Genomic DNA, 15,175 nt, shown 5'->3' on the forward strand with positions numbered 1-15,175 from the left:
CATATTCTAGGGACTTCTCCAACTTCTTTTTTAGTGTTTCATAATTTTAAGTGTAGAGGTCATTCACTTTCTTGGTTAGATTTATTTCTAGGTATTTTATTTTCTGAGGCTATTATGAATGGGACTGTTTCCCTGATTTCTTTCTGAGTAAGTTCACTACTAATATATAGGAAAGCTATTGATTTTTGCATCTTGTTTTTTTATCCTGATATTTTTCTAAATTAGTTTATCAATTCTGAGAAAATTTTGGTGGACTCTCTAGGATTTTCTAGGTATAGAATCATATCATCTGCAAATGGAGATAATTTGCCTTCCTCTTTTTCTATTTGTATCCCTTTTGTTTCTTACCTGGTACACCTGGGTAATATGGTAGTCAAGGAATGAGTCATGCATGAGTTTAGGTCTCATTTCTATCTCTCCTTGCTCCTCTAACTTCAGATAAGTTAACAACTCCTGAAAGCCCCAGGAAATCAGAAAATTGTGATACACTTCTCCCAAATCTACAATAAAGTTACAAGAGGCAATATTAAGAATGGGCTCTGCTCAGCACCTGACACAGAGGATAGGGCTCCAAAATGTATTTTCACGATGGTGCCTCCTTTGCAACCTTTAGGGGGGTGGCTTCATCTTCTTCCTCACCTGGCTTCCAAGGAATTTTTCATTCCCTTGTGCTGACTGCAATTGACTCTGATTCCTACTTGTTGCCCCAGTGTCCGCCGTGCACAGGTGTGGCTGGGGGATCCCTCAAATTCTAGGCACAACTCCCAAGTTTGATCATTGTGCTTGCAGTTCCAGAGGTGACCTACAGATGGCACTTGCAGCACTGGGAGGCTCCCTGTCCTCTCAGAGAAGGGCTGGAAGCAGGGCTAGCACCTGAAACAGAGGGCCTTGGTTCTCAGAATGCCATTAGCTGGTTCTCTGGGTGAGTCCTGGGTGTGGGAGCTCAGGTGAGCATTTTCCAATGAGCCTAGGAGTCAGCATGGAGTTCAAGATCTCTGCCCCTCTGCTCTCATGGTGCCAACCTCTCTTACCTGGTAATGCAGTTATTCATGGGTGGAATCCTGCATATGCTAGGTGCTCAAACAATGTTTGTGGACCAGATTGTTGTTTATAAGGTGCTTCTATTAAAGGTCGTGCATCACTGTGGATCATGCTAGCAAGTGTGACCTGCCCTCATGCTGCACAAATTCCTCCCTCCTGCTCCTGTCTAGTGTCTTCCTTCCTGGTTCTTTTGTCACCTGGAGGGGAGAACAGGTCCCACACTCACTGTCTTTCCAGATTCCTGATCCATAACTCAGGCTCAATTTGGGGTGCTCAACTGAGGAGCCCCCTTTGTACCCAAAGTCTTGCCCATGGTAGGGGAGGGACTTCTAAACCACAGACTTCATGTCTGTGAGTCTTTGCTAGTCTCCTGTCCAAGGTCATTCCCCCTCCTCTGTCTTTCCAAACCTTTGTGTCCATGGAGGCCCATCTCCCAGGCCATCTCCCTGTGATGCCCCCTGCCCTGTCACCTGAAGTAGTGATGCTGCGCATCCACAGCCCTGCCTGCTTCTTCATGTGGATGCCTTTCCTTCCACCTGGCACTCCAGTTGTTGACTCCTCCAAACTGGTGAGATACCTGGTGCACCTTCTGGCTAAATTTTTTTGGCTGAGCCTTTGCCACCCTTCTAACCTCCAGCAACCTCTTTCCTTCTCTCTCTGGCCTTGCCCCTGGCCTGATCCCCAAGGGACATAAAATCTCTCCGTCCCATCCCTAATTTGTAGGCACAGAACTGTTTGCTAGTGGTTTTGCATAGCCATGTCCCCTGGCTGTCCCATGCTGTTCTGGATGTGAGAGCCCAGGAGACTCCCCCTCCCCTAAGGGTCCTCAGTGCACCAAAGTGGCCTCACTTCATGGGCTACAAGCCTCTTTCAATTTACAGATAAGGAGACTGTGGCTCAGAGGGGTTTATGCTGGCTGAATGCTGCAGAGCTGGTCCCCCTTAGGGCGCTCAGCGGATGCACCTTAGCTAACTGAAAGCCTTTTACAAAGTTTCAAGTACTGAGCCAAAGCCTGGGCCTGGTACAAAAGTCTCTCTACCCTCCCCACTGGCCCTTGCCAGATGGGAAAAAAGCCACCACATAGAAACATAACCTTTATTGCACACGGCGCTGGGTCTTTTTTCATAGAAAAAGGTATTAACACATAAGCATCTGCAAATTGAAGCAACTCCTGGTTTTCTTGGAACAGTAAAATCGCATGCAGTGTCTCTGAGTTGGGAGTTTGGTCTTTGTCAAAACCACCTAGATTTGGGGGGTGAGTAGGAGGGGAAAAATTGCTGTCTTTGTGCCTTGTCTTAAAAGAAGGTGTGAGAAATATATAGATATATAGTTTTTCGGTGTGTTCTCTCTATATATGTATATATCTCTGCACACGTATTTCGCGGGGTGGGGGATTCGACTTGTATGGTTAAGTTCTTTGTGCCCTGGCTTCATGGAGAAGAAGAAAATAGTTTCATTTGTACAAAAGAGTTCTATGTACAAGTGTTCATGACTTGGAGGGTTTCTTTTCGTTGTTGGTTGTTTTTTGTCTGTCGGTTTAATATAAATAATGCAGGAAATAGCCAAGTTGGTGTGTGAGGGCTGGCGGAGCAGAAGGTCCAAGCATGGGGCTGCTCTTCTCACGGTGCCCCTAGACCAGGGTGTAGGATTTGGAGTAGGCCCCGGCCCCCTGCTTCTGAGACCGCCCTACCCCCGATGTGCTCATCTCGAGAAGTGAGTCCCTGGAACCCCCCATTTTGGTGTGTGGGCCGCCAACCCGAGGAGGCTCGGTGCTGGGGGCCGGAGGGGCAGTGCTGGGAGGAGCAGGGGGCTCGGCAGGGGTAGGGCCAGGTGCTGGGGGAGCCGTGCCAGCTGGGGGAGCTGGCATGGCCAGAGTCCTCTGAGGTAAGGTGGCTGTGGCAGCGGCAGCAGGGGGCCCTGGGTGTGGGAGGCCCAAGGGCTTGCTGGCAGGGTCCAGGGTCAGGTGGCGAGCCTGGGGGTGGTAGGTTCGAGCCAGGTTCCTGATGGAGGCCTCTCGGGGTGGGACCACAGGGCAGGGCTCACGCCCTTCTGCTTTCCGGAAGAAGGCCTCCGACTTGGGGTACAGGGGAAGATTGCAGTAGTCACCTGGAATTACAGAGGCAGAGGATGTTAGGGACAGAGGCCTTGGGAACCTGGTCATTCATCCCCACCCCCAACCAGGTACCTGAACTCTCCAAGCCTTAGTATCCTTATCTGTGAAATGGGAATGGTCTTATTTTTTTACAGGATTTTTATTGATTTATTTTTGGTACTGAGGATCAAACTTGGGACCTTGCACTTGCAAGGGAGGTGGTGGAACCACTGAGCTAAATCCCCGGCCCATCTACAGGATTTTTAAAGGAGATGAAGTATGTAAAGTGCTTTGAAACAGTGGCCTGCACATCAGTAGTGGCTCAATAAATCGATATTGTTGTGGGTCAATGAATCGATATTGCTTCTGGTGGTGGAGAGCGCACCACTGCTAAAGACAAGAACTCCCTAACACCTTTTCCTTACCCTGCGGAGAAAAGGAACATCGCTCCTTGTCACTCACCCAGCGGGCCTGGCTCTGTGCTCCTGAGGGCTCACCGGTAAGACCTCCCCTTTCCCGTGGCAGTCTCCAGATGCTCAGTCAGCTACATCTCCCCACCCTATCCCTCTTCTCCTGTGGAATGTTCCTCCTTTCTGAAGCTGTCTCCACATGTCATGCTTCTGGGCCTCCACACCCACTCCCTCTGCTCCGTGAGCTCCTGGGCCACACACGTGCCTCTATAATGGGGTCAAGTCTGGTCCTGTCCTTACCTATCTCATTTAACCCACACAGCACCTGCCCAGATTGGGTCAGGCCTGCCTCCACTGAGTTCAGGGAGACTAAATAATCTGCTGAAATCTGCAGAACTCAAGGCGGCGAAGGCCATGAGTCTCTTGGGCCCTTGTACTTTCCTTTACTCTAGCTCTTTCCCAGACGGCCCAGAGCCCTCCTGCCCTGCCTCAGCATGGCCAGTGCCAGGCGGACCAGGCTTTGCACTGCACCCTCAATCCCATGTATGCTGATGGCTGCCCTGGTCCTAGGCCTGCCATCACGCTGTAAGTTATGGCCACCGTGTGCTGAGGCACCAAGCTTGCTCCTTTGTGTTTGAATTAACTTCAACCAGGACTGAGACCAGAGACCACTGGGCAGCTGACCCCATAAGGGCATCCCTTTCCATCTCGGTACAGCTTCAGATGAAGGGAATGACCACTACTTAATGAGACCCTCTGTTAAGGTTAATATGTAGATGTTCCCCGAAGCCTCATGCACTCGTAGGTGGGGCTTTTAGAAGGTGATTGGATTATGGGGCTTATAGCTGACTGATTAAGAGGTGGGGGCCAGGGATTTAGCTCAATGGTTTCACTGCCTGCTGCGCAAGCATAAAGACCCGAGTTTGATCCCTGATACAAAAAAAAAAGAGGTGGCATCTAGTTACTGGGAGCATGGCCTAGAAGGGTGTATCCCTCTCCCTGGCTACTCCCTTCTCTCTCTGCTTCCTGTCTGTCATGCTGTGAAGAACTCTGCTCCACCATGCCCCTCTGTCATGCTGTCCTGTCTTGGAGCCAGCCGACTATGGAATGAAACATGAGTCAAAATAAGCTTCTCCTCCTTTAAGTTGTAGGTATCTGGTGTTTTGTTCTAGCAAGGAGAAAATGACTAAGACATATCCAAGGATCAGTCATGTATCCAATTTCTAAAGCTCAACATGACAATGCGAAGTAGACACTATCATTTGCATTTTTATAAATTAAGGGAAAATTAAGGTCATAGAGGTGAAATGACTTGCCTAAGGCCAGAGAGATATTAAGAAGCTGAGCGAGGATATGGGCTCTGGATGATGTGCTCTCAAGTCCTTGCTTGTGGTATGACCCTGCACTACCAAGGAGCCAAGCGGGGCTGGTGGGATCCAGGTGCTGGTAGGACAAGATCTAGCTGGGGCTCACAGGAGACACAGTGAGAGAGGTGGCCTGGACACTCACTCTTATTGGCCCGGTGAGGGATGGGCACAGCCACATTTTTGCCCCGGTCAGCATCCTGGGGCTTGGGCGGAGAGGCGGTAAAGCGGCAGATGCCAGGCTCTGAGGGTGTGCTCATGGACGTCATGCTGTCGGCGTTCTCGTTGGTGCCTGTGGTCATCTGGTCAGAGGAACTGTCTGATATAAAGCACTCAGTGATCTCGAACTTGGCGTGCTGCAGCTGTTCCTCCAGCTTGGCATGCTCATAGGCCCGGGCCAACTCCTCGTAGGTGGAAGAGGCACTCTCGGTGGACACCATGCTGTTCCGTCCTTTGTCTAGGGACAAGGAAGGTGTGAAGTTAAGGGGAGAGCAGTAGCATGGGGGTTCAGCCTGAGAAATCCTCCTCTTCTGTGAGGGTGGCAGTGGTGGCCTAAGTGGGCTCATTGGCTAACGAAGGGCAGAACATTTTTCATTCTTTTTTTTGTGACAGGGTCTCACTATGTAGTTCAGGCTGACCTTGAACTCACTATTGTAGCCCAAGCTTGCTTCGAACTGGCAATGATCCTCCTGCCTCAGCCTTCCAAGTGCTGGGACTACAGGCATGCACCACCACTCCCAGCTCATATATTTTTTTTTTTTTGGTACCGGGGATCAAACTCAGGTCCTTGTGCTTGCACAGCAGGCGGCAAAACCACTGAGCTAAATCCCCCGCCCACCCAGCTCATTTTTAATTCTTGACAATAAACAAACACTCCCTGGAACACTCAGGGTTTTCTCCAACAAATATCCTGTGCATCATTTTCTCTGATAGTTTTTGGGTAGAGCAAAATAAAATCTTTGACTAAGTAGAGTTCAGTGAGGGCAATTATTTTTGTCCCAGCCACACCATGTGTCAGTGGACTGCTGGAAATAAAATGACTTGGATGTTACAAGTTGGTGGGAAGCAGCTGGGAAAACCGGAAGCTAGAGACGAATGCTAGGGAACTGGAGGAGGATGGGAAGGACGCAGGCGGGGCCCTGGGCACACCTGTGTCCTGGGACAGGCTGGCACTGTAGCTGTCACTCTCTGTGACAGTGACACCATGCTGGGAGCCCACGGTGCGCCAGTCGGAGGTGAGGGTGCGGGCAGGTGTGGAGGCCTGGCACTTTGTCAGGGTCCATTGGCTTGAGTACCGGTTCCGGGTGCTGTGGGCTGACTTCACATTCTTCCTGGACACTGGATCTGCACAGAGGAAAGCAAGAGATGAATGCACTTGGGCATGGGCAGCTGGCATGTAGTGCAAAAGGTAGAGAGGAGTGAGGGTGGGAGCAGAAGCAGCCACAGAACCACCCTTGGGAATGCGAGGATGCTGCTGCTCCTGACCACATAGATCCCCCAGAGGAGGAGAGCAACAGAGTCCAGATGTGGAGGCTGTGGACAGGGTCGTTGTCCTCCCCACCCATCCCATCTTTTCCTTCCACCTAGGGAAGAATGTGATGCCCTCTCTTGCTGCCTCCTGACCACTCCTTAAAACAATGATGGCGAACCTTTTAGAGCTTTCAATGATAACAAATAGGCCGCTGTGGCACGTGTGCCGTGGGTTCACCACCACTGCCTGAAGGTCTTTGATATAGTCCATCCTTGTGTCTAGAGTCACAGTGTTCTAGACAGAAGGCCCCTGAAGACCAATGATATCCAAACCTTGCTCAAAATTTCTAGGCATGGAAACCGAGGCACAGAGAGATAAGGTTAGTAATATGCCCAAGGTCGTAGCTAGTCAATCTGTAATCAGACTCTTAATCTCAGTGCTCTTCTATGCTTCCATTTTGCTCTCCCCCCTCCTCCCCCTTTTCTTTTCCTTTCATCACCTCTGCCCCGTGGTGTGCCCAAGACCCCTTGTGTGAGGAGGGGGCTGTCTCCCCAGGGATAATGCATACTGGTTCCTGGCCGGATGTCAGACATATCAATGAGGGGTCCTGTGCTCTGGATGAGGGCGGGATGATGCAGAGAGACACCAGTACAGAAGCTCTGTGGGTTGACAGCTTGGCTGAACTCAGCATCTGTCACAGGGATGGTGGCCTTGTCGTCTCCTAGAGGAAGAAGGGAAATCATGAGGCATTCTCACCAAACGTTTCTTTACTCCCTAAATTTCTCTTTACCTTTATCCAATGCTGAGTCACCAAAAGGCCAGTGATTCTCTCCATTGGATGGAGAGGAAACAGCTCCTGAGAGAAGCTGCCAGGGCTGCTGAGTTATGGGGGAGCGGCTGCTGGGCCTGAGACACTGCATGATGGCTGGTGGATACCCTCTGTGGGCTGTGGCCTGGGGAGGCACACCTAGATTGGGACAGAGAGCTTGTGAACTTGTCACTCACCAATCTGCTTGATGCCTTCCTTGTCCTCGATGAGCAGCTGGACCCTGGGGATGTCAATGTGTAGCCGGGGGCCCTGGGGTGGCCCTTTGACAGGGGTGTCAAAGCTTCGGTTGTTCTTGCTATTGGAAGGAGAGGAGGTGGGTGGCTCAGCAGCCATAAAGGATTAGGGGAGAGGGCTTTGCAGGACAATGAGATCTTAGAAGCCTGTTTCCTATTCTGGGAGTAGAACAGGAGAGGGACACAGAGGGGGGCTCCTGTATCCCCTGCAGGGGAGAAGGGTGAGGGGATGAGAGAAGAAGCAGCTATGTGATACCCACCTTATCAACATTTCTGCCAAACTCTTTGCATCTGCAAAAACAGTAAAGAGAGAGGAATGGATAAGAATGGAGTTTGAGGGGCTGGGGATGTACCTCAGTGGTTCTGCTGCCTGCCTTGCAAGCACAAGGACCTGAGTTTGATACCTGGTACCAAAAAAAAAAAAAAAAAATGGAGTTTGAGTGGGATGACAGTTGGAAGAGGCGGGGAAAGAGGTGGGAGAACTCTCTAAAATGGGAGTGGTCTCTTAAGAAGAAGAGGGAGATGCTAGGTATCTCCCCAAAAGAATTAAAAGAATCATACCACAGTGATATATGTGCACCCATGTTTATAGCTTCAGAGTTTGTAATAGCTAAAGCTTGGAAACAGCCCAAGGGCCCATCAACTGGAAACTGGATAAAGATGTGGGTTTTTTATAAAATGGAGTACTACTCAGCCATAAATAATGAGAAACTAGAGACATTTATAGCTAAATGGATGCATATTGAGGCAATACTCTTAAGTGAAATAAATAGGACACACATGTGTAAATACTGAATAGTTTCTCTAGTGTGAGAAACTGAAAGTGTAAATAAGGATTAAAATGATTAAAATGAATAATTGATAATTTGAAATAGGAAGAAAAGGTCCAAAGGGGTAGGGGAAGTGGGAGGGGTAGAGGAAAGGAAAGAAGGGAAAGGAAAAATTATGAGAAAAGGAAAAAATGGAAACAAAGTCTATGTAAATAGGGAAGGGTGGAGGGGGTGACGGGCGCACAGGTAATGGGGAAAAAATAAGAACCAAGATGCGTCATGTACAGGTACAAGCACCCAATAATAAATGTAAATGTATTGTATACCTAAAATGTACCAATAAAAGAATTTAAGAAAAAAAAAAGAAGCAGAGAGAGAAGTGTAAGAATGTACAAAACAGCCCAAATCTTGGTAAAGTTTCACTGTTGCTGATTCAGGGTTAGGCTCAGGTCCATTTTTCTTTCCTCAGATTTTTATCTAATAAAGAGGCCTTTCCCAAAGGACAGGGGGTGGAGTAAGTGCTCCATTGCTTTGTGAACTGACTTTAATTAAACAGGAGACCATAACAGGCTGGAAATAGGCATCATAGAAGGATCTACCCTCAGTTATCTCTTGGGGAGAGAGTGGAGAATGAGTTTAGATGACTAAACTCTTGTATCAAGCAGGAGGCTTCACCTTCTTGTAGTGTAGGGCTCCTGATTCCAAAAGGTGCATGAACAGATTTGGGAGTCTCAGAGGGCCTTGAATATGATCCGGATTCTCAGATTTTGATATTGGAAGAATCAAAGAGCCTACTTAGTCAATTAGAACTCTGATATCTGATAATGATCTATCAGGATAAATCTTGATAAGTGCATGCATGCGTCCAACCCATTCAACCATTCAAACACCTATCCATCTATCTATCCATCCATACATCCAACCATCCACCCATTCTTCTCCCCATCAAACTAAACATTCATCCATCATCTACCCATTAAACCATTCAGCCATCCAACAATTTAATCATCATCCAACCATCTAACTGTCTGCCCATCCCTCCAACCATACATCCAACATCCATCTAACTATCCTCTTTATATGTCAAGTCTTCCATCCAACTATCTGTAGCATCATCTAACCACCCATTACTTTAAAATTCATCCAATTATCCCACTATTCCAATTACTCTTTTCCCAACTATCCATATTACCCATCAAAATATCCATCCATGCATCCAATCACCTAACCACCCAGCCATTTATACATCCAGGGTTTTATCCATCATCCATCCATCCATCCATCCATCCACTCCTATCTAAGCATCTAATGACCTATCCATTCAGTGATCCAACCATCCATTCATCCGCCCACCTTAGGGAGCATTAATAATTTTCACTCTGTGCTACTATTTCCCCTGGCTTCTCACATTAGACTGTGAACTCTAAAGGCATGGCCTGTCCCTTCTTCATTCATTTTTATATCTGTAATGTCTGGCAATATCTGTGATGCAGCAGACACAATAAATGTTTTCCAAACGAGCGAACAAACATTTTTGAAGCAACTAGTATGTGTCAGATACTGTATTAGGTCCTGGGAAAATTGAGATGTGTTACATGTTAGAAAAGGGGATGATATTCAAAGCATTTAACATTTGATGTGGCAGAGAAACTGCCCATTAAGAACTGAATAGGTCCTAGAGATGTGTATTTACCAATGTCAGTTCTGGTTGATGGAGGCACAGAGTCTTGGGGGGCACAGAGAAAAAAACAACTAAGCAGGCTTCAGGAGATTAGAACGGCAGCTCTTCCTTTGAAAGGACTCTGGCACTCTCTTCCCTGGATGATGCCATGAGCCACTGAAGAGTGAGTGGCCAGAGTGGCTGAGAGTCAGTACTCTTTCCTGCAAAGCCCAGGGGAAATGTTCCCACCTCGGAGCCGCTTCAGCCTCTTCTCCTTCCTCTTCTTGCGTATGATGAAGAGCAGTGCCACCCCTAGCGTGGCCAGGATGACCGGGCAGCCGATGGTGAACAGCTTCTTCACATCATCTCCTTCCCCTTGAGCAGACTTGATAGGCGGGATGGTGCCTGAATGGGAGTAAAGAAGGGAATCAGATGTCCCTTAGGAGCAAAGTACTATGTAAGGAGTCCCATGGGTGGAGAAACCCTTTGATTTTTCTTGCTGACTCTGGTCTCTGAGCTCCACCTCCTGGCACAGAGAGCCTGACCCTTCCCTCTGCTCCCCCAAATGCTTGTTCAGTTAGGACAGCACGGGCAGTTTAGTTGTGTAGTTGTTATATTGTACAATGTTAACCTCTTCCTGGTACTGTTTTAAAGTTATCCTGAAATCTCTCAGAGTCATGTTTCCTGCCTGTTGGGGTTCATTATTTAATTGGAGAGGGTGAATTGATGGGCTTAAATTCCCACATCCAGCTAGGAATGGGGCTGGGGGTAAGAAGGGGAGAAGAGCAGTAGGGAGCAGTCAGGGCAGTGGGACTCTGCTCTCTTCCTCAGATGGGGAGTAAAACTACTCCTGCATTCTGTCCCTGCTCCCTCCTCTTCTGGGCAAGTCTGCTAACTTTAGGGCCAGTGGGGAGGAGATGATGAGCTCTCCTGCCAACATAACTCTCTGTAAGCCCTGATCCTTGCATATTTTCCAAGCTCTGCTTAAGATCATCTCCTTCATGAAACCTTCATTACTGGGCCCATTTCTTGACACTGCTTTTATTGTTTCCTTAACATACATGCAGAGTTGGTTTACCTTGTGACAGTGGGGCCCTAATAATTCAGCCATCTATGTTGCTTTAATGGACCTGCGTGTGTGTGTGTGTGTGTGTGTGTGTGTGTGTGTGTGTGTGTGTATGTAAGGTATCCCTGTGTGGTAGACACCAGTTAGGTGCTCTTCAAATATTAATCCATGTTCTTGTCTACATTTCCGACTTCCTTGAAGTTAGATTGGAGCCACACGTGGAGTCTGAATACTGGTTTCCCTGGAGTGTGAAAATAAGTGATGAGTGCCAACCCTTGGGCAAGAAAGGTATGAAGCAGTGTTCTTTTTCTCTCTTTTTGGGAGATCTTGGAGGCTCCATGTTCAAGGTGGTGTGGCTAAAAGGTGGCAGCCAGCCGGCCTCAGAGGACTTTAAGAAAATCAACAAAAGCTCTTAGTGTTTGTTCCTGCAGCACAGGCTGTCCCGTCCTGGTGAATACACCCAGTTAGCAAAGTTCTCAGAGGCCAGGGTATCAGCTGCATCTCTACCTCCTCTGCCTTGCCATCTCCTTGTAGCAGTGGAGAGCAAGGACTATGCCTCTGAAGATGCTTCATCTTTAGTGTTACTGACCTTTGGCTGCCCTGGCTCCTGGGCATCTGTCCACTTACCTGCCTACTGTCAGACTGCTGCTCTCTGCCTGCCAGCCCTTCTCCCTGTCTGTATCCTTGCCTGTTTTTCTACTTGTCTATCTATGTGTCTGTCACTCTGCCGCTTCCCTTGTTAGCCTTGGGGCTGCCCCCTCCTGCCCTTCCCGACTCACTGCCATCGTAGTCCAGGGTGGCGAACTGGGCAGTCTCATTGCCGCAGCCGGCGCTGTTGCAAGCCCTCATGCGCAGCTCGTACCACGTGGCCTCTCGAAGTTCAGTCAGAAACACCTCTGCTGAGTTGTTGGCCCGGAGGCCCTGCCAGGCCCAGGTCCCTTTGGGCCGGTACTCCAGCACAATGGCTGTGATGGGGCAGCCCCCGTTGTTCCAGCCCTGCAGGTTAAGCCGAGCGTGTGTGGAGTTGATGTGGGTGAAGAGGTGTTGGTCTTTGCTGAAGGAGGGCTCTGGGGGCCAGAGGGAGAAGAGAGGTTAGAGAGCCTGAGCAGGAAGGGAGAATTCATCCCTGCTGGCAAGGATTCCCCTGGGGCAGTGGGACTGCAGAGGCTCCAAGGATCAGCGGTTGGCACAGGTGGAATGGGTTTGCACCAGGGAGTGGAAGAGGAGGAGGAGAGGAAGAAGAGAGAGAAAAGGGAAAGACTGAGAGTCCCCAGCCCTGAAGGATGAGAGACGGGGAAGGAGGAACAGGAGTGCCACCCTTCTGTCACTCCTGGCAGGGAAGTGGAACCAGTTTTCTTGGTGATGACGATTCTGTTATCCAGATGCTCTAGTGATGGGAGTGAGGCGGAGAGTCGTCCCTTCAGTCCGCATGTGTCTGGGTCCCGTTCCTTTGCCTGCCATCCCGCAGCCCCGTGGCCCGCACCCCAGCCCTTCTCTCCATCCCTACCCCGACTCTGGCCTCACCGCGCCCGTGGGTCTTGGCCTCGATGATCTCGCTGATGCGCCCAGAGCCCACACTGTTCTTGGCTGCCAGCTTCACCTTGTACCACGTGCCACACTTCAGGCTGTCCAGCTTGAAGGACCGCTCGCTGGAGCTGATGAACACGTCCTTCCATTCCTCGCTGTTGTCCACTGAATACTGCAGCACGAAACCTGTGGGACCAGCTTGGCTCAGGGTGGCCAGACAGGACCAGGCAGTGGGGGCCCAACTTGGGTTTCCCACTGCGCTTGCTTGGTGGGGTTAGGATTGCAGATAGCAGCAGGGTGGGACCATTGACTGGTGGCAGGGCATAAGCAAATCACATGCAAAGCTACAGGACCTTGGGTCCAGCCCTGGGGGAGTTCACTGCTCTCTCCTTTGCTCTAATGTTAGGGTTTAGCAGAAAACCAGAGGCGTGCAGCCTAAGAGGGAGCTTGTGTAAACTCTTAGTACTCCATGGGAGTCTCCTCTAGTAGCCGATCATCCGCTAGTTTGTTAGAAATGTAGATTCTCAGGGTCACCTCAGATCTGCTGAGCAAGAAGGTGCATACTTACAGGACCTTTGGTGATTTGTACACACATTCAAGTTTGAGAAGCATCGATCTAGTGCATTTGTCTACTTTGACAGCTGGGAAACTGAGACCCAGAGAGGAAAACTTTAGGCCCGCCCAACTCATGGGTGCTAAGAGGGCGGGTGCACCTTCCATGTATTTGAGTACTTTCTTTGTGTCAGAATTTTCCCTTCACCCCCCAGTCATTTCCCAGATGTTAGGGGGAAAAGTGATAGTGCTGCCCCTGGCCCTGGACCCCAGATTCCTTTCCCTCCTCTCCCCTCATCCAGACCCCTCCTCACCTCGGATGGAGCTGCCTCCATTGTCGCCAGGAATCCAGGTCACGGTGATGGACGAAGCAGAGGTTTTAGAGACAGTAAGGCGGGGCTGGTCCGGGGGGACTGTGAGGGAGGTCACGGCCCTCAGCACAGAGGGAAGACCCGAGTGATGGGGCATGGGGGACCCCATGATAGGAAAGCCCTGGCTCTTCCATGCTCTGCGTGTCCCCCCTGCTCCCTCGTCCATTCCTACCTCTGTTTCAAGGTCTGTCCCCCACCTCGGGCTTTGGTTTCCTGCCTTCATTAACTCTCTCTCACATGATGTAATTCTTATTCTTTCTCTATCCCTGCCCACCGGAGCCACTTCCTCTTGGGGTCTCACCTTGCACCAGAAGGTTGACGATGATGGTGTCAAAGCCACCAGTGTTGGTGGCTGTGCAGGTATAGTAGCCCGAGTCCTCGGCCTTCACAGCGCGCAGCAGCAGGGTGCCATTCGTGTGGATGAGCCGGTGCCCGTCCATGGACACGGGGATTGCTGAGTCCTCACTGCAGGGCAAAAGAGCAGTGGGGAATGGGGCCCCTTGTCCTGGGGCCCTCCCTCGTGTGGGGGCAAATAAGCTGGAAGCGGGAAGAGGCATGCTTGGGGACCCTGGATTCTTGGGGTTGTGCTCAGCACTTCCTGGGAGTCTTTGGCAACCCTGGCTCTTCTGCCACCCAAGGAAGGGAGATCCTGGGCTCCTGGAAGGGGGAGCCTTGAGGCCAGTCCACTGTGAGAGCAGGGCCAGGAGAGGAGCCAGGCAGCTGGCAGAAAGGACACCTCAGATTCTCCTCCACAGCTAGATGCATACCTGTCCTTGGTCCACTTCACAGTGGGTGCTGGATCTCCCACTGAATTGCAAGGCAGCCGGACGTCCTTCATCCAGGGTGTCGTCACAGTCCCCCCGAATGAGATGATCTTTGCTGGTGCTACAGGAAAGACAGGGGGAGGGCCACTCCAATTCTACCCTATAACTCTCCCCTGCCCCCTTCCGTGGGGCTCTCTAGTCTTACAATTCAAGTCAAGAGAGGTTTTGGATAAAGCCCTGGCTGCACTGGTGGAGGTGGCCCTGAAGGACAAGGGTGTGACAAGATGGCCCAGCACAGAGTCTGAAGGAGATGTGTGGTAGAAGGAGGAGATTAGAGCTCATGACAAAGACTGACGGGACCTGAGGTCGGACTAATTTTTGTTTTTGGTTTTTTTGAGAGAAAATCTCTCTATGTAGTTGAGGCTGGCCTTGAACTCACTATATAGGCCAGACTGGCCATGAATTCATGAGGATACTCCTGCCTCAGCCTTCCAAGTGCTGGGACTACAAGTGTGTACCATTATGCCGAGCTGGACTAGTTCTGATGAAGGACGTGAGGATGACTCCCCAGGACTCTGGCTGGTCCATCTAGTTGGTGACAGAACCCTTGGAGACAAGGACACAGCAGGAAGGTAGGTTTGGCAGGTGAAGCTGGAAGACCACCTCACATTGAGCCTGCTGTGACAGCTGGGATACAGCTGGGTCTGCATGTGAGAGTGAGAAATATGTCTGGATTGGAGTCTGACTTGGGAGTCACATGCAGAAAGGGACACAGAGAAATGACACAGCCCTGGGGTCATCACCATGTAGGTAGGGAGGAGAGGGCAGGTAAAGAGCCCACTCTGCCAAGGCATGTGGGTGTGTCAGGTGCCCTGGAGATCACCAGCCCTGCTGAAAGTAACCAAGCTACCGAGTGCCTCACGGCCAGAGTGGCCCATGGGCCAGGGTGTGTGTGTGAGGTGTTTGGGTGCAGGACATGCACTCGGCTCAAGGAGAGCAGAAGGGCTGGGGGGCCACTGAGGAGA

At 50.2% G+C, this 15,175-nt stretch overlaps 1 protein-coding gene across 5 annotated transcripts in view; it reads right to left on the reverse strand.

Annotated features, from left to right (window-relative positions):
- Positions 1-2,122: 2,122 nt before the first annotated feature.
- The window catches only part of Dscaml1 (DS cell adhesion molecule like 1), a 329,506-nt gene continuing 316,453 nt past the window's right edge, over positions 2,123-15,175 (reverse strand). For all 5 annotated transcript variants that reach the window (XM_013076639.3, XM_013076640.3, XM_087212423.1 and 2 more), the window contains 12 exons: positions 14,154-14,271; positions 13,688-13,851; positions 13,330-13,428; positions 12,461-12,649; positions 11,716-12,003; positions 10,120-10,275; positions 7,701-7,731; positions 7,384-7,502; positions 6,947-7,099; positions 6,057-6,251; positions 5,053-5,364; positions 2,123-3,147 (listed from right to left, as the gene is read on the reverse strand). In XM_013076639.3, coding sequence (XP_012932093.2) covers positions 2,672-3,147; positions 5,053-5,364; positions 6,057-6,251; positions 6,947-7,099; positions 7,384-7,502; positions 7,701-7,731; positions 10,120-10,275; positions 11,716-12,003; positions 12,461-12,649; positions 13,330-13,428; positions 13,688-13,851; positions 14,154-14,271 — 2,300 coding nt within the window. In that variant the 3' untranslated portion in view covers positions 2,123-2,671. The remainder of the gene's footprint in view (positions 3,148-5,052; positions 5,365-6,056; positions 6,252-6,946; positions 7,100-7,383; positions 7,503-7,700; positions 7,732-10,119; positions 10,276-11,715; positions 12,004-12,460; positions 12,650-13,329; positions 13,429-13,687; positions 13,852-14,153; positions 14,272-15,175) is intronic.

This window comes from Heterocephalus glaber, unplaced genomic scaffold (genome assembly GCF_053883595.1).
Source record: "Heterocephalus glaber isolate CG9 unplaced genomic scaffold, H.glaber_assembly_v1.0 deba00001429, whole genome shotgun sequence".
Lineage (NCBI taxonomy): Eukaryota > Metazoa > Chordata > Mammalia > Rodentia > Bathyergidae > Heterocephalus > Heterocephalus glaber.